Source organism: Bufo gargarizans, chromosome 9 (assembly GCF_014858855.1).
Source record: "Bufo gargarizans isolate SCDJY-AF-19 chromosome 9, ASM1485885v1, whole genome shotgun sequence".
NCBI classification, from domain to species: Eukaryota; Metazoa; Chordata; class Amphibia; order Anura; family Bufonidae; genus Bufo; species Bufo gargarizans.
Genome location: NC_058088.1, coordinates 4,226,756 through 4,253,181, shown reverse-complemented (window position 1 = coordinate 4,253,181; position 26,426 = coordinate 4,226,756). Strand labels below are relative to the sequence as shown.

At 44.4% G+C, this 26,426-nt stretch overlaps 1 protein-coding gene across 1 annotated transcript in view; it reads left to right on the top strand.

The window, feature by feature from the left end:
- The window catches only part of MAP4K1 (mitogen-activated protein kinase kinase kinase kinase 1), an 87,116-nt gene that overhangs the window by 34,433 nt on the left and 26,257 nt on the right, over positions 1 to 26,426 (top strand). The window contains exons 2-7 of the mRNA XM_044306231.1: positions 4,938 to 4,995; positions 23,156 to 23,246; positions 24,614 to 24,678; positions 24,761 to 24,816; positions 25,232 to 25,279; positions 26,193 to 26,235. Coding sequence (XP_044162166.1) covers positions 4,938 to 4,995; positions 23,156 to 23,246; positions 24,614 to 24,678; positions 24,761 to 24,816; positions 25,232 to 25,279; positions 26,193 to 26,235 — 361 coding nt within the window. The remainder of the gene's footprint in view (positions 1 to 4,937; positions 4,996 to 23,155; positions 23,247 to 24,613; positions 24,679 to 24,760; positions 24,817 to 25,231; positions 25,280 to 26,192; positions 26,236 to 26,426) is intronic.

The following is a 26,426-nucleotide window of genomic DNA, read 5'->3' as shown; positions in this document are numbered from 1 at the left end:
TTATCGTCCTCCATGGAGTCTAGACATTCCCCTGTCTGCACCTTCGCTCAGCGGGCTCCTGGGTTCTCCGGAGGGAGGACATTGAGTCTGTGAGCAGCTCTGCCTGAGACCGCCATGCATCCGTTCCGCATGGGGGTCCAGGCAGTTACTGGTGCGCTGGTTCCAGTGTGTGTTGTCAATACTGTGTCCTGTGTGGTGTTCGGGTTCCAGTCATTGTTTGTGTGGACTGCTGGTGCTTGCTCCAGCAGTCTCTGCAGGTAAGTGGCCAAGTGCATCGGGACCATCCTGGAGGTGCAACCAGTGAACTTTGGCTAAGTTCATCCCTGCCATCTGGGGCTCTGTGAAGAACGGAGCTCACTGGGTTTCTGCTCTCTGGGTTTGGCCCCGAGTAAAACCAGTGCACTTGGTCCAGTGGTGTTTCTTGCCACTGGTTCCTTACCTGCTGATCCAGTTTCCTACTCACTGTTATTTCTCTGTGTATGCTTGCTTTGGTGTATTCTGGCGTATTCTTCATTGTGAGATGTTCCAGGGGTCGGTTGTACCTACACTAGAACATGACACATAGGGACAGTGTATGGCGCGGTATAGACTCCGGACACAAGTCTTTGCCATCTACATCAATGGTTGAGTAACTTTGTACATACATTGAGTGACTTATATTGTATGTGATTTACAACCTGTATTATACCTTAGAGCTGTATTCACAACTCTGCAGGCTTCAGAGCAGAAATCTACCAGCATTCCTATCTGGCTCAGTGTCTGCATACTGTGTTACTCTTGTGATTTGCATTCTTTTACGTCTTCTTCATACTTGGTGCTTTGGAGTTATGTGATCTAGAGGTGAGGCCCCTCTTACCTTGGCTAAGGCCTTGTTCACACATCAGTTATTTGATCAGTTATTTACATCATTTTTAGTGAGACAAAACCAGGAGTGGAGGCTACACAGAGATAAGGTATAATGAAAAGTTCTGTGTTTTTGACCCGCACCTGGTTTTGGCTCACAATAACTCATAGAAATAACTGATCAAATAACTGAAGTGTGAACTTGGCCTAAGCTATTGACGACAAGTTAGTTGTCATTTTTCAGTAACAAAGAGCAGAATTGTGAATGCAGCTCTGGAGTAAATCACAGACTGGAGCTCAAGATCAGTCCAAGATAAATAAAGCAATGTACTGTCTTTATAAAGTGTTTAAACTTTATGTGGATTATGAGGCCAGGTCATTTATCAAACAGAAATACTCCTAAATTAGGCGTATTTCTGGCGCAGTTTGCGGTGCAAAGGGGGCGTGTTGTGGGCGGTGAAGGAGATGGGCCGTTTTTGAGCGTAGAAAATGGTCTAAATGTAACTCTTACATTTAGAACTGGCGCTGGATATGCTGAAGTTATGGAGGGGCCTGCGCCTCTACATAACTCTGGCAGATCCTCTAATAACTCTAGCAGAATGTCAGTATATAGATTGTGGGTGTACAGCGTCTATGCATCTGTGTGGTTTTCACCGCCTATGTCCCAGTATTTCTCTCTGTATTGTTATACTCAGCATGTCTCATTTGTAATGAATTGTAACATCTTAGGACACAATGTATAGGTCCAGGCAGGCCTTAGGGTACATGTTGCCGTGTGTGAGAAGTCTTTTTGGTCACCACCAGTTACACATCTTGGCCACCATTATAGGGTACTGACTATACTAAATAAGTAGCATCAAATTAAAAATGTAACTTTTATTTTATGGAGAAAAGAATGCACAGCTAATGCTTAAAGGGAGTCTGTCACCAGATTGTGACCTTATAGACCGCTTACATAGCGCTCTAGCATAGCAGTCTATGATTCTAATGGTAGCTTTGATGTTTTCTTGTGAAGTTCCCCCAAAGCAAAAACTTTTATTCATATGTAAATTAGGGCTCGCCCCGCTCTTCCTTTGCGTCCTCCTTCTCTGCAGTGAGATCCAGCGCCTGCGCTATCCATAGCTTTGCGGGGGCATGTGCACTGCGATGCCCATTGTGGGCACGGCATCGCAGTAGCTACTGCGCATGCACCGGCCAAGCAATGGAGAGCGCAGGCGCGGGATCTTGCTGCAGAGGAGGATGCAGAGGAAGAGGCTGGGGCGGGGATATGACGAAAAGAGGCAGAACAGCCTGGGCACCAACGAGGTGAACGCCGCCCCTGGGCACTTGCGAGCCCTAATTTACATATGAATAAAAGTCCGTTTTTGCCTTGGGAGAATTTCACAAGAAAACATCAAAGGTACCATTAGAATCAGAGACTGCTATGCTAGAGCGCTATGTAAGCGGTCTATAAGGTCACAATCTGGTGACAGACTCCCTTTAAAGAGGTTGTCCTATCTGGGACATCAATAGGATATGCCATAAATGTCTGATAGTTGCACGTCCCACCTAGTTCTGAAGAATGGGGGCCCCAAGTGAATGGAGTGGAAGCCACACATGTGCGGCCACCTTTGCATTTTCGCTCCTAGGGACTCTTAAAAATAGAAGAACCCTGGCTTAGCTATTTTCAGAAGTCCCATAACAATGAATGGAGAGGATACCCTGCATGTGCAGTAAGATACTGTAATAAAGGTGCCATACCAAGCTCATTACATATGACCAGTGCTTGGTTCTGGTACTGTATTTATGTAATGAGCTTGGTTCTGACGCCATATTTATGTAATGAGCTTGGTTCTGGGGCTCAACATATGACCAGTGCTTGGTTCTGGTGCTGTATATATGTTGAGTCCAAGTATCAAGCTCATTACATAATAAGTATGGCACCATAGCCAAGCTCATTACATAAATACAGCCCCAGAACTAAGCACTGGACATATGTTGAGCACTAAAACTTAGCTAATTACATAAATATGGCGTCAGAACCAAGCTCAGTACATATTTATGGCACCAGAATCAAGCATTGGACATATTTCGAGCCCCAGAACTAAGCTCATTACATAACTATGTCCCCAGAACCAAGTTAATTACATAAATACAGCACCAGAACCAAGCACTGGTCATATGTTGAGTCCCAGAACTAAGCTCATTACATAAATACAGCACCAGAACCAAGCTCAGTACAAGGTGATCAAAAAGGCATTCATACAAAATGATATTGAAGTTATGGCTCCTGAAAGGCAGGGAGTAAAAAGCGAAAACCCCAAAAATGGAAAATTGCAGGGTCAGGAAGGGCTTAAAGGGGATGTCCAGAATTAGAAACACATGGCTGCTCTCTCCCAGACTGCACCACGCCTGTGCACGAGTTGTGTCTGGTATTGCAGCTCAACTTTATTGCAATGAATGGGGCTGAAATGCATTACCACACACAACCTGTGGACCGATGGGGTGCTGTATTTTGGAAAAAAGCAGCCATGCTTTGCTAATTCTGGATGAAATACAATCTGTGTGTAACATTAAAGGGGTTGTGTCATCATTAAATGTTATTTTAATATAATTCAGCATGTAAAATGTTTTATTTTTGTCATTTACTTTGTTACAAAAAATGCTCCAGTTGTGAGATATGCTTTCTCCTTCCTTTGTATGGTGTTTTATCTGTATATTAATGTGCATGTCCACCTACTGAAGTGGTCGCATATGCTCATTTCCTTCCTTTAATTGCCACCAGCCATGTCTACTGTTTAGAAGTTGTGACAGTTACAGGGAGAGAGCTGCAGCAGAAAGGACACACACCCTGAGCTGTGATAGGGAGAGAGCTGCAGCAGAAAGGACACCCCCCTGAGCTGTGATAGGGCGAAGGCTGAAGCAGAAAGGACACACCCCCTGAGCTGTGATATGGAGATGGCTGCAGCAGAAAGGACACCCCCCCTGAGCTGTGATAGGGAGAGAGCTGCAGCAGAAAGGACACACCCCCTGAGCTGTGATAGAGAAAGAGCTGCAGCAGAAAGGACACATCCTCTGAGCTGTAATAGGGAGAGAGCTGCACAGAAAGGACACTCTCCTGTTAGACCTTTTATTAGCATATGGTTTCATAAATCATATTTTTCAATGGAAAAGGGTGCACCCCAGATACCATTCCATTGTCTTTAAAAACGAGATGGGACAGAAAAGCGGTAGATACGTTGTGTTGACCCTATGTAGCCTCAGATACTCCAAGTGTCACCTCAGATGCTTCCCTAGGAATGCTTCTAGATGTGTATATCTCCATATCTCCAAGTTCCTAGTTGCCAAGCCTTTGGGCTTGGGTCCGTCCTGCGAGTTGGTCTGAGAGAAAGATGGATGTGAGGAGCTCATGTGAACATATGCAGACAAGTACTGGGACCCAAGAGAGAAAGACTCCAGAAAACCTTCCAGACAGAGTACAGCTGAGAATTTACTATATATACAGAAGGTTTAGCAGCCACATTGGAGGGGGTGAAGAACGCAGGCTGTGGAGGTAATACACGTATTATGGATACTGGATTCCATAGCTCATTGGCTAGGTTTAAAGGCCTTGGGTCCCTAGTCATACAATAAGAGAGAGATTGCCAGGCTGTCAAAGTCTACACCCCACAGTGGGCATTGTAGAAACCTATTTTTGGAGAATGTTGTACCACTAGGCTGGAAAGGAGTGAAGCATAGCTGGATGTAGAAATTATATCTGGATATGGCACATGGAGGTAATTGTGTTTATTCACCCAGGAGATTATTAAAACTGTTGAAAGACTTCCCTGCACCTCACAACCTTAACAGCAAGGGCATCCCACCTTCCATCGAGCAGGAGGCCTTTCACCAGGGTGTGCCCCAGTGGAACAAAGGTACGCCCCTCTTCACTGTGCATAGCCCAGGTCTAGAATGGGCTCGTTACACAGGGATATCCCTAGAGGTGCAGCGGGTGTAAAGACAATATCCATACAAAACTTGACCTGCAGATCTAGGAGTCCAATGCTCACTTGTAAAATGTTCTAAGATCTGTTTCATGACTGAATTGCTCACAGTTTTTTTTTTTTCTTTTGTAGACAAGAAACAAGGTGAGCGGGGAGCTGGCTGCAGTGAAAATTGTCAAGGAGGAGTCTGGTAAGTTCTGAAGACAATCATGGTATTACGGTATACAGTATATGGAAATCTGTTCTCTGTACTGCGATATCACTGATTATTATCCCTGTACTGTGACATCACTGTGCTTATTATCTCTGTACTGTGACATCACTGTGCTTATTATTCCTGCACTGTGACATCACTGTGTTTATTATCTCTGTACTGTGACATCACTGTGTTTATTATCTCTGTACAGTGACATCACTGTGTTTATTATCTCTGTACTGTGACATCACTGTGTTTATTATCTCTGTACTGTGACGTCACTGTGTTTATTATCCCTGTACTGTGACATCACTGTGTTTATTATCCCTGTACTGTGACATCACTGTGATTATTATCCCTGTACTGTGACATCACTGTGTTTATTATCTCTGTACTGTGACATCACTGTGTTTATTATCTCTGTACAGTGACATCACTGTGTTTATTATCCCTGTACTGTGACATCACTGTGTTTATTATCCCTGTACTGTGACATCACTGTGTTTATTATCTCTGTACTGTGACGTCACTGTGTTTATTATCCCTGTACTGTGACATCACTGTGTTTATTATCCCTGTACTGTGACATCACTGTGTTTATTATCCCTGTACTGTGACATCACTGTGATTATTATCCTGTACTGTGACATCACTGTGCTTATTATCTCTGTACTGTGACATCACTGTGTTTATTATCCCTGTACTGTGACATCACTGTGTATATTATCCCTGTACTGTGACATCACTGTGTATATTATCCCTGTACTGTGACATCACTGTGTTTATTATCCCTGTGCTGTGACATCACTGTGTTTATTATCTCTGTACTGTGACATCACTGTGTATATTATCCCTGTTCTGTGACATCACTGTGTGTATTATCTCTGTACTGTGACATCACTGTGTTTATTATCCCTGTGCTGTGACATCACTGTGTTTATTATCCCTGTACTGTGACATCACTGTGTTTATTATCTCTGTACTGTGACATCACTGTGTGTATTATCTCTGTACTGTGACATCACTGTGTTTATTATCTCTGTACTGTGACATCACTGTGTTTATTATCTCTGTACAGTGACATCACTGTGTTTATTATCTCTGTACTGTGACATCACTGTGTTTATTATCCCTGTACTGTGACATCACTGTGTTTATTATCTCTGTACAGTGACATCACTGTGTTTATTATCTCTGTACAGTGACATCACTGTGTTTATTATCCCTGTACTGTGACATCACTGTGTTTATTATCCCTGTACTGTGACATCACTGTGTTTATTATCTCTGTACTGTGACGTCACTGTGTTTATTATCCCTGTACTGTGACATCACTGTGTTTATTATCCCTGTACTGTGACATCACTGTGATTATTATCCCTGTACTGTGACATCACTGTGTTTATTATCCCTGTACTGTGACATCACTGTGATTATTATCCTGTACTGTGACATCACTGTGCTTATTATCTCTGTACTGTGACATCACTGTGTTTATTATCCCTGTACTGTGACATCACTGTGTATATTATCCCTGTACTGTGACATCACTGTGTTTATTATCTCTGTACTGTGACATCACTGTGTATATTATCCCTGTACTGTGACATCACTGTGTTTATTATCCCTGTGCTGTGACATCACTGTGTTTATTATCTCTGTACTGTGACATCACTGTGTATATTATCCCTGTTCTGTGACATCACTGTGTGTATTATCTCTGTACTGTGACATCACCAGTGGCGACTCTAGGAACAATATATAGGGGGGGCACAAAGATACCACAGTCAAAAATGGGGGGGCACAAACAAAATAAGTATATATCAATAAGATTACAAAATACGAGAGAATTGCGATATGCAGGGATACAGTTATAATAAAGCAATTTACTTACAAAAGAAGCTATTCAGTCGTCTGCAGTGCCGTCCTCTGCTTGCTTCCACGGATTCTTTCCCCTTCTTTCTGTCTCTCGTCAGTGCACAGGCGCACTGTTATGGTGGATCTGTGGAAGACACACTGTTATGGGGGCATCTGTGGATGACACATTATGCCTCTCATTAGCCCTCATTATGCCTCTCATATCAGCCCCCATATCAGCCCTTATGCCTCATTAGCCCCCATATCAGCCCTTATGCCTCATTAGCCCCCATATCAGCCCTTATGCCTCATTAGCCCCCATATCAGCCCTTATGCCTCATTAGCCCCCATATCAGCCCTTATGCCTCATTAGCCCCCATTATGCCTCTTATTAGCCCCATTATGCCTCTTATTAGCCCCATATGCCTCCTATTAGCCCCCATATGCCTCCTATTAGCCCCCATATGCCTCCAATTAGCCCCCATATGCCTCCAATTAGCCCCCATATGCCTCCAATTAGCCCCCATATGCCTCCAATTAGCCCCCATATGCCTCCAATTAGCCCCCATATGCCTCCAATTAGCCCCCATATGCCTCCAATTAGCCCCCATATGCCTCCTATTAGCCCCATATGCCTCCTATTAGCCCCATATGCCTCCAATTAGCCCCCATATGCCTCCTATTAGCCCCCATATGCCTCCTATTAGCCCCCATATGCCTCCTATTAGCCCCATTATGCCTCCTATTAGCCCCATTATGCCTCCAATTAGCCCCCATATGCCTCCTATTAGCCCCCATATGCCTCCTATTTGCCCCCATATGCCTCCTATTAGCCCCCATATGCCTCCTATTAGCCCCCATATGCCTCCTATTAGCCCCCATATGCCTCATATTAGCCCCATATGCCTCCTATTAGCCCCATATGCCTCCTATTAGCCCCATATGCCTCCTATTAGCCCCATATGCCTCCTATTAGCCCCATATGCCTCCAATTAGCCCCATATGCCTCCAATTAGCCCCCATATGCCTCCAATTAGCCCCCATATGCCTCCTATTAGCCCCCATATGCCTCCTATTAGCCCCCATATGCCTCCTATTAGCCCCCATATGCCTCCTATTAGCCCCCATATGCCTCATATTAGCCTCATATGCCTCCTATTAGCCCCCATATGCCTCCTATTAGCCCCCATATGCCTCATATTAGCCCCATATGCCTCCTATTAGCCCCATATGCCTCCAATTAGCCCCATATGCCTCCAATTAGCCCCCATATGCCTCCAATTAGCCCCCATATGCCTCCTATTAGCCCCCATATGCCTCCTATTAGCCCCCATATGCCTCCTATTAGCCCCCATATGCCTCCTATTAGCCCCATTATGCCTCATATTAGCCCCCATATGCCTCCTATTAGCCCCATATGCCTCCTATTAGCCCCATATGCCTCCTATTAGCCCCAAATATGCCTCCAATTAGCCCCAAATATGCCTCCAATTATCCCCCAAATATGCCACCAATTAGCCCCCATATGCCTCCAAATGCCCCCATATGCCTCCAATTAGCCCCCAAATATGCCTCCAATTAGCCCCCATATGCCTCCAAATGCCCCATATGCCTCCAATTAGCCCCCATAATGCCCCCAGCAGCCACATTTTCTATAAAATAAAAAATAAAAACACTTACCTCTCCTGCTCCTGGACGGACGCCGCCTGCCATTTTCTCCTCAGTCGACTGTGCTCTAAACTGGCGCGCACAGCGTGAGGTCACAGAGCGACCTTACGCTGTGCGCAGCCCTGCACAGCCGACAGCCGAGGACCAGGAAGTGGTGAGTACAGAGCGTTCACCACTTCCTGGTCCTTCGGTACTAATGAGCGCTTCCATAATGGAAGCGCTCATTAGTATTCACTCTGGGGAATCAGCGGGGGGGCACCCGGGGGGGCAAGGGACAACATAGGGGGGGCAATTGCCCCCCCTCGCCCCCCTCTAGCGACGCCACTAGACATCACTGTGTTTATTATCCCTGTGCTGTGACATCACTGTGTTTATTATCCCTGTACAGTGACATCACTGTGTTTATTAACCCTGTTCTGTGACATCACGTCGCAGTATGTCGCAGTGCAACATCATAGACTATCATTACAATAAATGTACCCCTAGCAGTGGCGTACATAGAGAAGTAAGGGCCCCATAGCAAGGATCATACCAGGCTCCCCACACAGGACAGAAGGGTTTCCGCCTAAACCCTCTTCAATGACTCGGGCCCTTTTTCCACTGCCTTGATGATCCCAACTTTCACTGGGCCACCTCTTGCCCTGGGGCCCATAGCAGTCGCCTGGTCTGCCCCTATGGTTGTTACCCCCCTGACCCCTAGCCTTAAGTGACCCCTCGGTCACTTGCTGTATTCCCTTGTATTTTAGGTAGAATTGAGCAACAAAGCCAACATTTTGTGTCAAATCTCAAAAGTGAAGTTGCATAAAAATATGTATTGTTCTTCTCTTTTTCTTTCACATTTATATACACTCGCCCACCTACCCACATTGTGTAGCTGTTTATTGACCGCTGTCTTGTGGTTCACTCCATGGTAAACAGAATGTCTGAGGCCGTGTCTATAAAGGTCAGGCTGTTTTCAGTTTTTTGATAATGTTTTTGAATAGTGGGTTGGTGACAGATAATGTTTAAAGAAGTCGTCCAAGTAAAAAGTGCTATTACGTAGAGGCAGGGAGGGGAGTAAATAAAACAAATACAAACAGAGTCGCTCACTGTTCCAGTGCCATGGCTCTCGTCGTCTCTGCAGTTTCCAGTCCGGGGAGGTGTTTACATACCATTTCCATTCGCATGGCCGCTGCAGGCAATCACTGGTGGCAGCAGTCACATGGACAGAACGGTATATGACTGCAGAGCCTCTGAAGTGATGTGCCAAATAACCACTAAGGCCATTGCTTGGCTGCAGTGGTCATGTGAATGGGAACAACATGTCATCACTGTAATTGCAGGGATTTCATAAGCTGAGTGACTTTAAAAAATAAAATAAAAAATTCTACACACCTAGGTTCCTATACTTAAGGGCTCATGCACACGGCTGTATGCCCTCCGAGACATATGATCATAAGAGTGCAGGACAATAGCCCCGCGGGCGTACCGATGCGCACAGTATCATAGTAAAAAATTCCAAATGGGGTGAAATTGCAAAAAAAAGCAATTCCACCACATTTTTACGGGTTTTTTATTTACGAAGTTCTATGTGCAATAAAACTGGCAAGTTACTTTTATTCTACAGGTCAGTACGAATCCGGCGATACCTTATATGTATAGTTTTTCTTGCGTATCGATAGTGACAAAATTATTTAAAAGTGGGAAAAAAATCTGTTTTACATTTTTGCTGCCATATTTTGACCCCTATAACTTTTTTGTACTTAAATGTACGGCGCTGTATGGGGGGCTCATTTTTTGCGGGGGCGATCTGAACTTTTCATTGATACCATTCTGGGACGTGTATGAGTTTTTGATCATCGTTTTGCTGTTTGCCGTATGGGGAATATATTTTTCTGTTTTTATACTATAGGCATTTTCGCACATTGCGACACCTATGATGTGTATTTCTTTTCTTTTTTTTTTGTTTGGGAAAAGGGGGATGATTTGAATTTTTTTTATTTTATTTATTTATTTATTTTTACACATTTTTATAGTTCCCAAAGGGAAGTATAACAATCAATCATCTGATTGCTATTATCATAGACTCCAATGCACTTGCATTGGAATCTATGATGATTTTACTACTTTCCTATGGAGCCCTATTACAGACAAGGGCTCCATAGGAAATACTATGCAGCAGCCTCCTGTCATTCACAAAGGCAGGGGCTGCTGCACACAAGCTCCGGCTCCTCCGATCGCCACACGGGGAAGCCGGAGCATAACCGAAAGCGCACACTTTCGGTTTTCACCGTGCTCAGATGCCGTGGTCAAGATTGACCACGGCATCTGAGGGGTTAAATGTCCGTGATCGGCATTACTGCCGGTTGCGGACATGAGCCCCGGGTGTAGTGCCCGCAACGCTCAGGAGCGGGCGCCATGTTTAAAGACGGGTGTTGAAGGGTTAAAAATGTAGTATAGCCACTGAGCAATTCAATACAATTTATCTGTATAGCGCCACCTGCTGTTTGTTCTTTTTCTTATTTTTTGTCCATCTCACTGAGCTGGTCGCACATGCTCGGTTTAAATCTTCACCTGTCACCAGCCATATTTTCTGTTAGAAACTGTGGCAGTTACAGGGAGAGAGCTGCAGCAGAAAGGACAAGCCCCCTGAGCTGTAATAGCAAGCTGCAGCAGAGAGGACACCCCCCTCCTTGGCTGTGATAGGAAGTTTCATCAGAAATGTCATGCTCCTGAGCTTCCAGGCTGAAGATAATCTAGCAGAGCCATTGGAGAATTGAATGTGGAGATCGCTGGACCCATGTGAGGTACAGGGCTGGTTTTAGTTTTGTTAGAAAGAGATTGTCGTGTACTTTATGATGTCTGATTTTAATTTTTCATGACATAAGCCCTTTAGTTTATTTTTTTTTTGTCAGACCACCCCCTTTAAGGACATATCCTATTCAAAGGAGTTGCACGAGATTAGAAAAAGCATGTCTGCCTTTCTTCTGGAAACAGCACCGCTCCTGTCCAAAGGTTATGTCTGGTATTGCAGCTCAGCGCCACTCAAGTAATTAGGCCTGAGCTGCAATGCCAAGCACAGCCTACAGACAAGAGTGGCGCTGTTTCTGGAAGAAAGTAGGTTTCTCTAATATCACACAGCTGCTTTATTATACAACAAAGAATCCTGAAGGAACACTTGGCATACAGTATATATAATATTTGTCAGTACTTTGTGATTAAAATCTACATAGGATGCTGTATAAGAATTGCTTTATGTATGTGATACTCATTTTGAGTTGCGTGCTATTTTCTTCTCTATTTAATAAGCTAAAGTTTTATCAAAACTGGTGTAAAGAAAAACTGGCTCAGTTGCCCATAGCAGCCAATCAGATTCCACCTTTCATTTTCCAAAGGAGCTCTGAAAGATGAAAGGTGGAATCTGATTGGTTGCTATGGGCAACTAAACCAGTTCTACCTTACACCAGTTTTGATCAATCTCCCTTATAGTTTTTCCTATTATGAGCGAGCAGTGCATTGTGGGAGCTCAGGTGACTAGGGAAAAGTCGGAAAGAGGTGTCTTCCAGAGAACCGTCTCGCTAGTGCCACCTTCTGTTCGCCGGGAGATTCCTCTTTCCATATTTATTTTCCCTTTGAGCATAGCCACTAAGGGGGTGGTTTATGAAACTGGTGTAAAGTAGAACTGGTTTAGTTGCCCATAGCAGCCAATCAGATTCCACCTTTCATTTTGGACAGCTCCTTTGGAAAATGAAAAGAGGAATCTAATTGGTTGCTATGGGCAACTATGCCAGTTGTACTTTACACCAATTTGATAAATGACCCCCTAAGTATCCATACACAGCTGGTCTACTTAAGTGGTTCTCTGGGAATAAGGACATTTTATCCTGTGCCTGCAGCCTGCCTCTCTAAGCTGAAGATTCATACTTACTGCTGCTCTGGTCCTCCACTGTGTCCATGTTTCGGTCCCCACACCCGGTTTAGCATGGACATAATCTCATGCTTACCTGTAGCCAATGACGGGCTTCAGCGATGATGTGCTGCTTGTGGGCATGTCAGTGCTGAAGCCAATCATTGGCTGCAGTGGAACATGTGACCATGTCCATAAGCCAGGTGTGTGGACTGGAACATGGACACAGTGGAGGCAGCGTTGAGGACCAGAGCCGTGCGTGGTATTGCAGCTCTGTCCATTTCACTTCATTGGAACTGAGCTGCAATACCAACCACAAAACGTAGAAGAAGGAACGCTCTTTCTGTAGGAACGCAGCCATGTTTTCCTAACCCTGGACAACCCCTTCAGTTCAATAATTTTCACAGCTGCAGCCAACTCTTATGTGTGTATGTAGGTGTGCATGAAAGATGTTCATCTGCCACATCGAGGGAGGACGTTCCAGAGCTGAAGTAGTTAATATTATTGGCTCCTAGTTTTTAGAAGAAACAACTCTGGGTAACTTCTTTGTGGTTCGTATGTGACTTCCTTATCAAAATGTGCTCCTCAGCCCCACGCCCTGCAGCAAGCAGCAAAGTCCCACACGTATCCTGCGTCTACAGGACATATGTCTCAGAACAGATTTATCAGCATTAGGTCTCTTGCACACGAACGTCGTACATTGGGGATCGCAATTTGTGGTCCCTAATGCACGGGCAACGTCTGTGCGGCGGCCGGGAAGGATCGAGACCCATTCAACTTGCATGGGTCCGCGATACGTCCGCACCGAAAAACAAGTTCTATTTTTTTGCGGTGCGGAGGCACGGACAGAAACACCATGGAAGCACTCCGTAGTGATTCCACGGGGTTCCGATCCGTGCTTCCGTTCCGCATCTCTGTGATTGCAGACCCATTCAAGTGAATGGGTCAGCATCCGTACGGGCCGCAATACGGCCATGGGCACACATCGTTCGTGTGCAAGAGGCCTTAATCTGGGTCTCAGATAACTTGTGTCTTCTTTAAAGCTTCTGAGTAGATGCTTCTAGGATCTCTCCTAATTTCCTGACATATATTGCAGTTTCAGTTCTTCTTAACCACTTCAACCCCGCTAGCTAAAACACCCTTAATGACCAGGCCACTTTTTACACTTCTGCACTACACTACTTTCACCGTTTATCGCTCGGTCATGCAACTTACCACCCAAATGAATTTTACCTCCTTTTCTTCTCACTAATAGAGCTTTCATTTGGTGGTATTTCATTGCTGCTGACATTTTTACTTTTTTTGTTATTAATCGAAATTTAACTATTTTTTTGCAAAAAAATGACATTTTTCACTTTCAGCTGTAAAATTTTGCAAAAAAAACGACATCCATATATACATTTTTTGCTAAATTTATTGTTCTACATGTCTTTGATAAAAAAAAAATGTTTGGGCAAAAAAAAATGGTTTGGGTAAAAGTTATAGCGTTTACAAACTATGGTACAAAAATGTGAATTTCCGCTTTTTGAAGCAGCTCTGACTTTCTGAGCACCTGTCACGATTCCTGAGGTTCTACAATGCCCAAACAGTAGTAAAACCCCACAAATGACCCCATTTCGGAAAGTAGACACCCTAAGGTATTCACTGATGGGCATAGTGAGTTCATAGAACTTTTTATTTTTTGTCACAAGTTAGCGGAAAATGATGATTTTATTTAAATATTTTTTTTTTCTTACAAAGTCTCATATTCCACTAACTTGCGACAAAAAATAAAAAATTCTAGGAACTCGCCATGGCCCTCACGGAATACCTTGGGGTGTCTTCTTTCCAAAATGGGGTCACTTGTGGCGTAGTTATACTGCCCTGGCAATTTAGGGGCCCAAATGTGTGAGAAGTACCTTGCAATCAAAATGTGTAAAAAATGGCCTGTGAAATCCGAAAGGTGCACTTTGGAATATGTGCCCCTTTGCCCACCTAGGCTGCAAAAAAGTGTGACACATCTGGTATCGCCGTACTCAGGAGAAGTTGGGGAATGTGTTTTGGGGTGTCATTTTACATATACCCATGCTGGGTGAGAGAAATATCTTGGCAAAAGACAACTTTTCCAATTTTTTTATACAAAGTTGGCATTTGACCAAGATATTTTTCTCACCCAGCATGGGTATATGTAAAATGACACCCCAAAACACATCCCCCAACTTCTCCTGAGTACGGCGATACCACATGTGTGACACTTTTTTGCAGCCAAGGTGGGCAAAGGGGCACATATTCCAAAGTGCACCTTTCGGATTTCGCAGGCCATTTTTTACACATTTTGATTGCAAAGTTCTTCTCACACATTTGGGCCCCTAAATTGCCAGGGCAGTATAACTACCCCACAAGTGACCCCATTTTGGAAAGAAGACACCCCAAGGTATTCCGTGAGGGGCATGGTGAGTTCCTAGAATTTTTTATTTTTTGTCGCAAGTTAGTGGAATATGAGACTTTGTAAGGAAAAAAGAAAAAAAAAGAAAAATCATCATTTTCCGCTAACTTGTGACAAAAAATAAAAAATTCTCGGAACTCGCCGTGCCCCTCACGGAATACCTTGGGGTGTCTTCTTTCCAAAATGGGGTCACTTGTGGGGTAGTTATACTGCCCTGGCAATTTAGGGGCCCAAATGTGTGAGAAGAACTTTGCAATCAAAATGTGTAAAAAATGGCCTGCGAAATCCGAAAGGTGCACTTTGGAATATGTGCCCCTTTGCCCACCTTGGCTGCAAAAAAGTGTCACACATCTGGTATCGCCGTACTCAGGAGAAGTTGGGGAATGTGTTTTGGGGTGTCATTTTACATATAACCATGCTGGGTGAGAGAAATATCTTGGCAAAAGATAACTTTTCCCATTTTTTTATACAAAGTTGGCATTTGACCAAGATATTTTTCTCACCCAGCATGGGTATATGTAAAATGACACCCCAAAACACATTGCCCAACTTCTCCTGAGTACGGCGATACCAGATGTGTGACACTTTTTTGCAGCCTAGATGCGCAAAGGTGCCCAAATTCCTTTTAGGAGGGCATTTTTAGACATTTGGATCCCAGACTTCTTCTCACACTTTCGGGCCCCTAAAAAGCCAGGGCAGTATAAATACCCCACATGTGACCCCACTTTGGAAAGAAGACACCCCAAGGTATTCAATGAGGGGCATGGCGAGTTCATAGAATTTTTTTTTTTTTGCATAAGTTAGCGGAAATTGATTTTTTTTGTTTTTTTTTCACAAAGTCTCACTTTCCGCTAACTTAGGACAAAAATTTCAATCTTTCATGGACTCAATATGCCCCTCAGCAAATACCTTGGGGTGTCTTCTTTCCGAAATGGGGTCACATGTGGGGTATTTATACTGCCCTGGCATTTTAGGGGCCCTAAAGCGTGAGAAGAAGTCTGGAATATAAATGTCTAAAAAATTTTACTCATTTGGATTCCGTGAGGGGTATGGTGAGTTCATGTGAGATTTTATTTTTTGACACAAGTTAGTGGAATATGAGACTTTGTAAGAAAAAACAAACAAAAATATATATATATTTCCGCTAACTTGGGCCAAAAAAATGTCTGAATGGAGCCTTACAGGGGGGGGTGATCAATGACAGGGGGGTGATCAATGACAGGGGGGTGATCACCCATATAGACTCCCTGATCACCCCCCTGTCATTGATCACCCCCCTGTCATTGATCACCCCCCTGGTAAGGCTCCATTCAGACGTCCGTATAATTTTTACGGATCCATGGATCGGATCCGCAAAACACATGCGGACGTCTGAATGGAGCCTTACAGGGGGGTGATCAATGACAGGGGGGTGATCAATGACAGGGGGTGATCAGGGAGTGTATATGGGTGATCACCCGCCTGTCATTGATCACCCCCCTGTAAGGCTCCATTCAGACGTCCGCATGTGTTTTGCGGATCCGATCCATGTATCCATGGATCCGTAAAAATCATACGGATGTCTGAATGGAGTCTTACAGGGGGGTGATCAATGACAGGGGGGTGATCAATGACAGGGGGGTGATCAATGACAGGGGGGTGATCAGGGAGTGTATATGGGTGATCACCCCCCTGTCATTGATCACCACCTGTAAGGCTCCATTCAGACGTCCGCATGTGTTTTGCGGATCCGATCCATGTATCCGTGGATCCGTAAAAATCATACGGACGTCTGAACGGAGCCTGACAGGGGGGTGATCAATGACAGGGGGTGATCAGGGAGTTTATATGGGGTGATCATGGGTGATAAGGGGTTCATAAGGGGTTCATAAGGGGTTAATAAGTGACGGGGGGGGGGTGTAGTGTAGTGTGGTGTTTGGTGCGACTTTACTGACCTACCTGTGTCCTCTGGTGGTCGATCCTAACAAAAGGGACCACCAGAGGACCAGGTAGCAGGTATATTAGACGCTGTTATCAAAACAGCGTCTAATATACCTGTTAGGGGTTAAAAAAAATCAGATCTCCAGCCTGCCAGCGAGCGATCGCCGCTGGCAGGCTGGAGATCCACTCGCTTACCTTCCGTTCCTGTGAGCGCGCGCTCACAGGAAATCCCGGCCCTCGCGAGATGACGCGTATATGCGTCGTTGTGCGCAGGGCTGCCGCCTCCGGACCGCACATCTGCGTTAGGCGGTCCGGAGGCGGTTAAAGGGGTTTTATGAGGTTTGCTGAAAGTTTAGTTGCTGGGTCACTGCAAATGGTTAAAGGGGTTGTCCGAGTTATAAAAAAATAATAATATATAGCACTGTAAATCTGATGGGCAGCAATATATAACTAAGCTAAACAAGTTTTGGGCAAAAAAAACATATATTTCCCTGGTTCTCCTCTGGCCCTTTGTTTACCTGCAGTAACAACAATCTCTGCCCCTCCCCCTCTCTGCAAAGGGAGTGAATAAGTCTGCCCTGAGTGACATGTCTGCCTGCTGGGATACTCAGCAGCATGTTGTATGTGTAGAACTAAAAGTCCCAGCTGTACAATGACACTGATACACACAGGATCTTCCCCTACCTGTTCTTGTGCAATGCTCTGCAGAACTCCTCTAGTCTATCAGCTGCTGTGCCCAGCATTTGTCTCCTCACTGCCTGCAGCTACTCATTAAAGACTGCAGCCCTAACGCTGGGTTCAGACCTGAGCGTTCGCGATGGAGCGCTCTGTATGCGCGATTGTACCGGCGTTTGCAATCGCACATACAGAGACAAGCGAACACCCATTGTCTCGCATTCCCGGAAGTCTATGTACGGGAACGTGCGACAAGACGCCCCAAAGAAGCTCATGTACTTCTTGGGGCGTCGGGCGTTTTACAGCGCGATCGTACGCGCTGTAAAACGCTCAGGTGAGAACCATTCCCATAGGGAATCATTGGTTCTTGCCTGTTAAGCGTTTTACAGCGCGTAGGAAAGCGCTGTAAAACGCTCAGGTCTGAACCCAGCCTTAGTCTGTGCTGCTGAAGGGGTAAAATTTTTTCCTGAAGAATCAAGGGAGAGGGCAGACAGCAGCAGATGGCAGTGCAGGGGGCGTGGCCTGTACAGTGATGCCTTGTGTAAAGACACATATCTGCTCTCTCAGGCTTGTGCATGAAACATCATCAGAGCAGGGAGAGAAGCTGACATCACAGGTCATGTGACCCTCAGTGAAATCTGACAAAGCAGCAACTGCAGATAAGTAAGTGCATGGTAAAGCCTTTACATTTGATTAGTTAGAAACATACAAAGAACAGAAAAATAACTCAGACGACCCCTTTAATTGATCTACTGTTATACTGTTAAGTGAAATGTTGTGATTTGTTGTATTTGTGTACCTAATATTAATGTATAGACAATTAATGGTTAAAACCTTGGCTTATCTTGTTAGGTTGCTAGGAGATGGACCTGGGCCTTCCCCCTAGTTAGTAGAGTTCGGGTCTAGCTGAGCTACTATGAAGAGCTACATGTTCTAGCTCCTGAGAGCTAGGGCCGTGCTCAGAGGACTTCCATCTCTGAGGCTTCTACAGCCAGGGAAGCACTTCAACCATAACAGTGGTCCAGAGAGAAGGAGGTTAGAAGGTCCAGAATCTACAAGGCAGTGCACTGGAGTCAGACAGCAAGATATTGTGCTTGTTTATGGTAGAGAGAGTTTGCTGTTGTGAGAAGGAATATTGTCAGCGTAGCCTTCAACACTTTTGAGATGGTTTGGCCAGCCATGTCTTAAATCTGCTTGCCTCATCCTGGAAATTTTCAGAAACATTTACCAAGAACCTCCTTGCCTGCATGAGGTTCTGCTGAGAGACTTTAGAAGCACAGTGGGAAGGAGGACTACAACCCCCAGTTATATGCCTTGGAACAGTGCCTTGCTACTGCTAGATGTACTACTACTCCTATTCTGGCCTGGTTACTGACTCCACTATACACTCACCTAAAGAATTATTAGGAACACCTGTTCTATTTCTCATTAATGCGATTATCTAGTCAACCAATCACATGGCAGTTGCTTCAATGCATGTAGGGTTGTGGTCCTGGTCAAGACAATCTCCTGAACTCCAAACTGAATGTCAGAATGGGAAAGAAAGGTGATTTAAGCAATTTTGAGCGTGGCATGGTTGTTGGTGCCAGACGGGCCGGTCTGAGTATTTCACAATCTGCTCAGTTACTGGGATTTTCACGCACAACCATTTCTAGGGTTTACAAAGAATGGTGTGAAAAGGGAAAAACATCCAGTATGCGGCAGTCCTGTGGGCGAAAATGCCTTGTTGATGCTAGAGGTCAGAGGAGAATGGGCCGACTGATTCAAGCTGATAGAAGAGCAACGTTGACTGAAATACCCACTCGTTACAACCGAGGTATGCAGCAAAGCATTTGTGAAGCCACAACACGCACAACCTTGAGGCGGATGGGCTACAACAGCAGAAGACCCCACCGGGTACCACTCATCTCCACTACAAATAGGAAAAAGAGGCTACAATTTGCACGAGCTCACCAAAATTGGACTGTTGAAGACTTGAAAAATGTTGCCTGGTCTGATGAGTCTCGATTTCTGTTGAGACATTCAAATGGTAGAGTCTGAATTTGGCGTAAACAGAATGAGAACATGTATCCATCATGCCTTGTTACCACTGTGCAGGCTGGTGGTGGTGGTGTAATGGTGTGGGGGATGTTTTCTGGGGACACTTTAGGCCCCTTAGTGCCAATTGGCCATCGTTTAAATGCCACAGGCTACCTGAGCATTGTTTCTGACCATGTCCATCCCTTCATGACCACCATGTACCCATGCTCTGATGGCTACTTCCAGCAGGATAATGCACCATGTCACAAAGCTCGAATAATTTCAAATTGGTTTCTTGAACATGACAATGAGTTCACTGTACTAAAATGGCCCCACATTCACCAGATCTCAACCCAATAGAGCATCTTTGGGATGTGGTGGAACGGGAGCTTCTTGCCCTGGATGTGCATCCCTCAAATCTCCATCAACTGCAAGATGCTATCCTATCAATATGGGCCAACATTTCTAAAGAATGCTATCAGCACCTTGTTGAATCAATGCCACGTAGAATTAAGGCAGTTCTGAAGGCAAAAGGGGGTCCAACACCGTATTAGTATGGTGTTCCTAATAATTCTTTAGGTGAGTGTACATTGGCTGTTGCATCCACACTCCTACATTGTACCCTGCCAAACACCTATCATCAAGGGAACCCCAACTACAACCAGGCAGGTGCACCAGGACTAGGGATTGCCCCAAGGGAAGGAAGGGTGTGCCCTCAAGTCACTGCATGGCCACATGGAGGGCCAGAGGAGAGATTGCCACCGTGGATGCCGAGTATTGTTACCAGTATCTAGGCCACAATCGCCACTATTATACTGCTCTTGCAGCTCCCTGGTGAGCCGCTGCACCTGCACAGCAGAACTCCTGGCCATGAATGTGGAGGACACTGGAGAATGACCAAATAATCCATAGTTCTCAGGATTGGTCAATGCTCCACTAGTCGGACCCTCAGTGATCAGAAAAAGATGATATACAGTATATTCTAGCAAGATGCCACATTGCTCTAAATAAAAAGGTAGTCTAGACCAATACTATAGGGGGCGATTGAAATCTTGGCTTTTGTTCGCTATTATTGCATAGGTGTCCGGTATTTATGGATACATCATTTTTTCATTGTCCTAATGCATTTAGAATAAAAAATATAAGCAACATTGGAAATAATATTTACACTATAAAGTGTCTTACTATTTTGTGCCTATAGGTCCTATGCAGACCTACGTGTCTCTAGCAAAATCCATGTAGATAGGTCCTTCAGTCATACACTCCCTTCCACATACCCCATACTTGCTAACATATTTTTAGCAGATAAGCAAGAAGTAGGAGACGGATCAGACTACACATGGTTTTTGTAGTCTGTTACCATGGAGACACATAGATTTGCTTAGGAGCTGTAGACACAAAGTTGCTTCAATTCTCATGTTAGATGCAATGGAGCAAACAACAAAAATGGGTTCGAAAGGTGGACATATTATCTTAGAAGCCAAGTTCTCTAATGTTCATGCTGATCACCAGCTGTAATACTGAATGGGACAGTGTTTTTTTATTTCCTGTAGGATGCCAAAGGTGTTAATAACCTTTAAAGGAGTTGCCTGAATTATCTAAATAGCTCCCAAAAGGCAGAAATTGTTATAAAATAATACAAGAAGGCATATTAACCTAATTCATCCTTCTCCACTTGCAGCAGTGAACGCTGTAAAAAACAAATATACAATGTCAAAATCGCCGTTCTTTGGTCACTTTGCTTGCCAAAAAACTTTGACTACAAAGCGACCAAAAGGTCATTTGTATCCCAAAATGGTATCCGTAAAGACTACAAAAACAGCCCTCACACTCCTCCATCAGCAGAAAAATAAGAAAGTTATGGGTATGTTATGTTGTAAAAGTAGTAAAACCAAACTAAATTTAGTATCGCACAATTGTTTTCTTTTCCATTCCACCTCACAAATAGTTTTTGATGTTTTTCTGTACATTACGTATATGATACAATAAGCAGTGGAGAAGGTGAAGCTAAAAGCTGCTCTCACGGTGGACTATGGCGGCAGGGTTTTTATTGTAGGTTTTCTGAGGAGGTGGGTTTAAAGGTTGCTTTTGAAGGTTTCAATGGTGGGAGAGAGTTAGATTTATGTGTGTGGTGAGTTCTATAGAAATTAATGATGTCACTCATTCTACGTGTAGTACCCCAGACCTGGGGGTGCTACAATTGTATAGAGTTATCTTATGTATTTTATAGTGTATGTTTGCCCGTTACTTCCAGTAAGGAATGGATGGCAATGGTTGGCAGGAACAGGACTAACCACCCTGTTCCTCCCCTCTTGGTAAGACTGGGCTGGTCCTGCTTTCTGACAAGACTTGAAAGGGAGAGGAAGCACACTGCTGAGCTCCTGCTCCTGAGAAGAATTCTCCAGAGAGAACAACCAACATTTATCTTTAAGTAAATCCTTGAGAAGACAGACAGCAGATGACCAGCTGAGACCAGCATTTAAAAACACTGCTGTGAGGTGAGGGACTACGGCTAAGACACCCATCACCCAAACGACTACAGGCCAGTGCAATACAAGTGCTTGACTGCAGCAAACTAACCTTTTTCCATCTTTCTTACTGGTGTCAGAGAATTCAGCTTAAAACCTGCTGCCATTGGATGTATTAGAAGTCTTCCATGTTGCATTTAGTAAAAAATACTTTTATACGTTTAATTCTGGCTTTCTTATTCAATTCTACATTGCCACTGCATCGATCCTTAAGGAGCAACGGCATGAAGGAGTGCACCGTGACGCAACACTTCATCAGGGCCACTACCACTCCCGAACTCTTGCACTGGTTCCTCCAGGGCCTGCTGCATATGCGATCTGAATGCCTGGGATTCATGTTGACTCTTTCAGGACTGGAGTCTTCAGCTGAACTCCAATCAGGGCAGCTTAGGAAGTTCTTATGTTCTTGGTCATTGCTTGGGTCTCCTCCAGGTTCTCCAGTTTCCTTATCAAAATCCATAAACCTATTTACTTTCGATGGTTTCCAAGACCGGTTGCATGCACCAGAGATCTAGAAACCAGGTTGTCAGCCACAATTGGGCAGGGCCTGATGTGAGTGCAGATAAGCACTTTGGATTCATATAATGCTGCCTCTGCTGTATGTAGGTGTTTGGTTGGTGCATTCTTTATGTGTATACATTTTTGTTTGCCACATGAAGTCTGTTACTTTTAATAGAAAGTGAGTAGGAGCAGAGAGCTGTGTGACCGGGCTTAGAGATCACTGGACAGTTCCTATAACGTAGAGTGTGTTAACCATTTCCAAGGAACTGCATAATTTGTCTACCCTGATCACAATGTGAAAGGCTAGGGCCAGGGATGTACATAGAAATCACTGGGCCCATAGCAAGAATCTAAATTGGGCCCCCATGCCCCTAAATTGGGCCCCCATGCCCCATTCATAGCCCCTCCCAATACCCGTTCCTGGCCTGTAGAACCTCATACAGTGAAGAATACATGTATTCACCTCATACAGTGAAGTACTGTAGCTGCCTGTAAATGCAGTGGTCTCCTTCACTGAATGAGCAGCCGACTGTCGGGATGGAATGCTTCCTTCCCGACAATTGGCTTTTCAGTCGGCCCGTCTAAATCCACCTTTACACTGACCAACCAAAAGTTAGACGTTGACAAGACAATGAATCCCCTAATCCATTGCCACCTGTCCTATTTATTTTACAGAAGAAGACTTCTCTGTTATCCAGCAGGAGGTTATCATGCTGAAGAGCTGCGCTCACAAAAACATAGTGACATACTATGGAAGCTACATGAGGTGAGGATCTTCTAAGATTGACTAGACATTGTCTCCAGAACAAGACTGGGCCACACTAGGTTTCCATCTTTTGTCTGTTGATTAACAGTATAAGACTTTGATTTTGATTAAAGAGGTTGTCTGCCACAGGTATTAGGGCAAATTAAGGCAAAAACATTGGACTTCAAAATCTGTACACTTCTTTATACCCGAAGTTGAGCTGTATGTCCACATTTTGCATCTCTCTAGCTTTATAGGTCAAACAATTATGTCAATTGGTGGTAATAATTAATTGCCAAGGCCAACTTTTGTCTGGCAATCATATTTTCACAGCTTTAGCCAGGGGTGTATCCAGAGAGAGGGCTATTGGGCATGTGCTAGGTGCCCTTGCCAACAAGCCACTTGTCCTTCCCAAGTTTATTTAGACACTGGACTAGGCAGTGAAGTGAACTTTTGCCCGGGGGTTAAAGAAAGTCTAGCTACAACTTTGATTTGGTTAAACTGATGTTCCATCTTGGCAGCAGTGGTCACCTTCCACTATAATAATCATGGCCAAATAAGTTGAAGATATGCTCAGTCTTCATCTACTCAATGGGGGCGATTTATCAAAACAGGGTGCATTTTCAGAGCTCATTTGGAAAATGAAAGGATCAGTCTGATTGGTTGCTATGGACAACAAAGCCAGTTTTCCTTTGAACCAGTTTTGATAAATTTCCAGTTTTAACCTCCAAGTAACATTCTAAGGTTGGTATTTTGCCATTAAAGAGCATCTGTCACCAATTTAACCAGGCATACTGCCTGGTAGGGTTGATCATGCTGATTAAAAAGATACCTTTGTGATGTCTGCAGGTAGAACTGTTGCCAAAATGTAAGCATTTTTTGTAATATGCAAATGAGCTAGTTTGAGCACCAAGGGGCTGACTGGAGCCCTTGGAGTGCTACCTTTTGTAACACTCCTCTGCTCTGTGAACTTCCATCCCCTTTGCTTGTCTAGCCCTGTCATTTAAGGGGAGCACCCAGAGCAATAGGGTGTTAAAAATTTGGTGCTCCAAGAGCTATAGCCTTCCCCTTGGTGCTTAAACTAGCTAATTTGCATATTGCCAAAATGGAGCAATATCTAAGCAACAGTTCTACCTACAGAAATAACATAGATATCGTTTTAATTAGCAGGGTCAACCCTACCAGGCAGTATGATTTACTAGGATTGATCATGCTGGGAGATGCTCTTTAATGGTCCATCAACTCTTTACCAACACTTTTTATTAGTCTTCATTTGCACAAGCAGAGATATGGACAGTATGCTCTGTCGGCTTCCATCATGTTCTTCCATATATAAAATAGAGAGCCGTGTTGCGGTCATCTGATGTTTCTTTGTACCTAATATTCAGGGCAAAGAAGTTGTGGATTTGCATGGAGTTCTGTGGAGGAGGTTCTCTGCAAGACATATATCAAGGTAAAGAAATGTTTTAATTATAAACGTCTTATTATTGCTCGGGGTAGAGTTGTCTAAGAAAGAAATATTCCTTTTTCTCTAGTTACAGGAGCACTGTCTGAGCTACAAGTTGCTTACGTGTGTAGAGAAACCCTTCAAGTGAGTGCATATGGTCCAACACAAGGTCTATTAAGTTTCAGAAGCTGCTAGGTAGCGTTGCCTTTGATTTTACTTAGCATGGATGGGTCCATGGTAATTGAGGCACTGGGGCAAAACATTGGATGGGAGCTCTTCTTTTTATAGGAGGTGAGCCCTTTCCCTTTAATCGTAGTAAAATTATATATCGCTGATCCATTACACGTTGTAACAGTGGAGAAAAATAATGTGAACCATGGTGGTGATGGGGTAGGTCTCTCAGAGCAAATACCCTATTTGCCCTCCCTATAATCTGGTCCTGTTTCTACTGAACTTCCTCATTTCTGGACTGTGGGACTGAAGGAGTCTCACTCTACTTATAAGTACCATACATATAAAGGAATTGTAACCACATTTCTATGTTAACATCTCTACACAGGGTTTATCCTACCTTCATAACCAAGGGAAGATGCACAGGGACATTAAGGTAGGTGCCAGTTGCAGTTCTTATTACTTTTGGAAAACGCATAAAAACTGTAGACGAATTAAATTAAAATTTTACTTCAAGCACCCATTATTAAAGGAAAAATGGGATGGGATATAATTCGGTAACTACAACAAATCCCAGAACCCAAACAAATTGGAGTAAACAGCTGCCTAAAATGTCATTGAGTGGTGAGGGATGCAGCTGAGAGAGCAACTGCAGGAGCTGGGAGAGCAACTGCAGGGGCTGGGAGAGCAACTGCAGGGGCTGGGAGAGAAACTGCAGGAGCTGGGAGAGAAACTGCAGGAGCTGGGTGAGCAACTGCAGGAGCTGGGAGAGCAACTGCAGGAGCTGAGAGAGCAACTGCAGGAGCTGGGAGAGCAACTGCAGGAGCTGGGAGAGCAACTGCAGGGGCTGGGAGAGAAACTGCAGGAGCTGGGAGAGCAACTGCAGGAGCTTGGAGAGCAACTGCAGGAGCTAGGAGAGCAACTGCAGGGGCTGGGAGAGCAACTGCAGGAGCTAGGAGAGCAACTGCAGGGGCTGGGAGAGCAACTGCAGGGGCTGGGAGAGAAACTGCAGGAGCTGGGAGAGCAACTGCAGGAGCTGGGAGAGCAACTGCAGGAGCTGGGAGAGCAACTGCAGGAGCTGGGAGAGCAACTGCAGGGGCTGGGAGAGCAACTGCAGGGGCCGACATACCCTACTACACATTCTAATGATTGTCCAATCAACCGCTATCATAATGAACTTCAGGGGTCAAGGGAGGGTCTGGCGAGCCGTCCAGAAACCCTGCCTTGGGCACCAACAGAGTTTATCCCTCCTCTGCTCTGACAACCTCACTTGACTTCGGCACTACTATGCATGCTTGCCTTATGATCCATATTAAACCACTGAAAGTCGTTTCTTCTTTCATTCCCAGGGAGCCAATATTCTTCTAAATGACAGTGGAGATGTTAAATTGGGTGAGTTTCAGTGATTGTGAATGTTTTTCATGTCCACCTAAGAGAGAAATATTAGACTGTGTAATAATCTGAAAACAGAAAAATGACTGAACTTCTCATTATGGGTCAGTGAAAGGAGTACATTTACTCAAATGATCAAAAAATTTACTCTGGAGGACCTGGCGTGTCCATAATATACTGACAGCCCATTC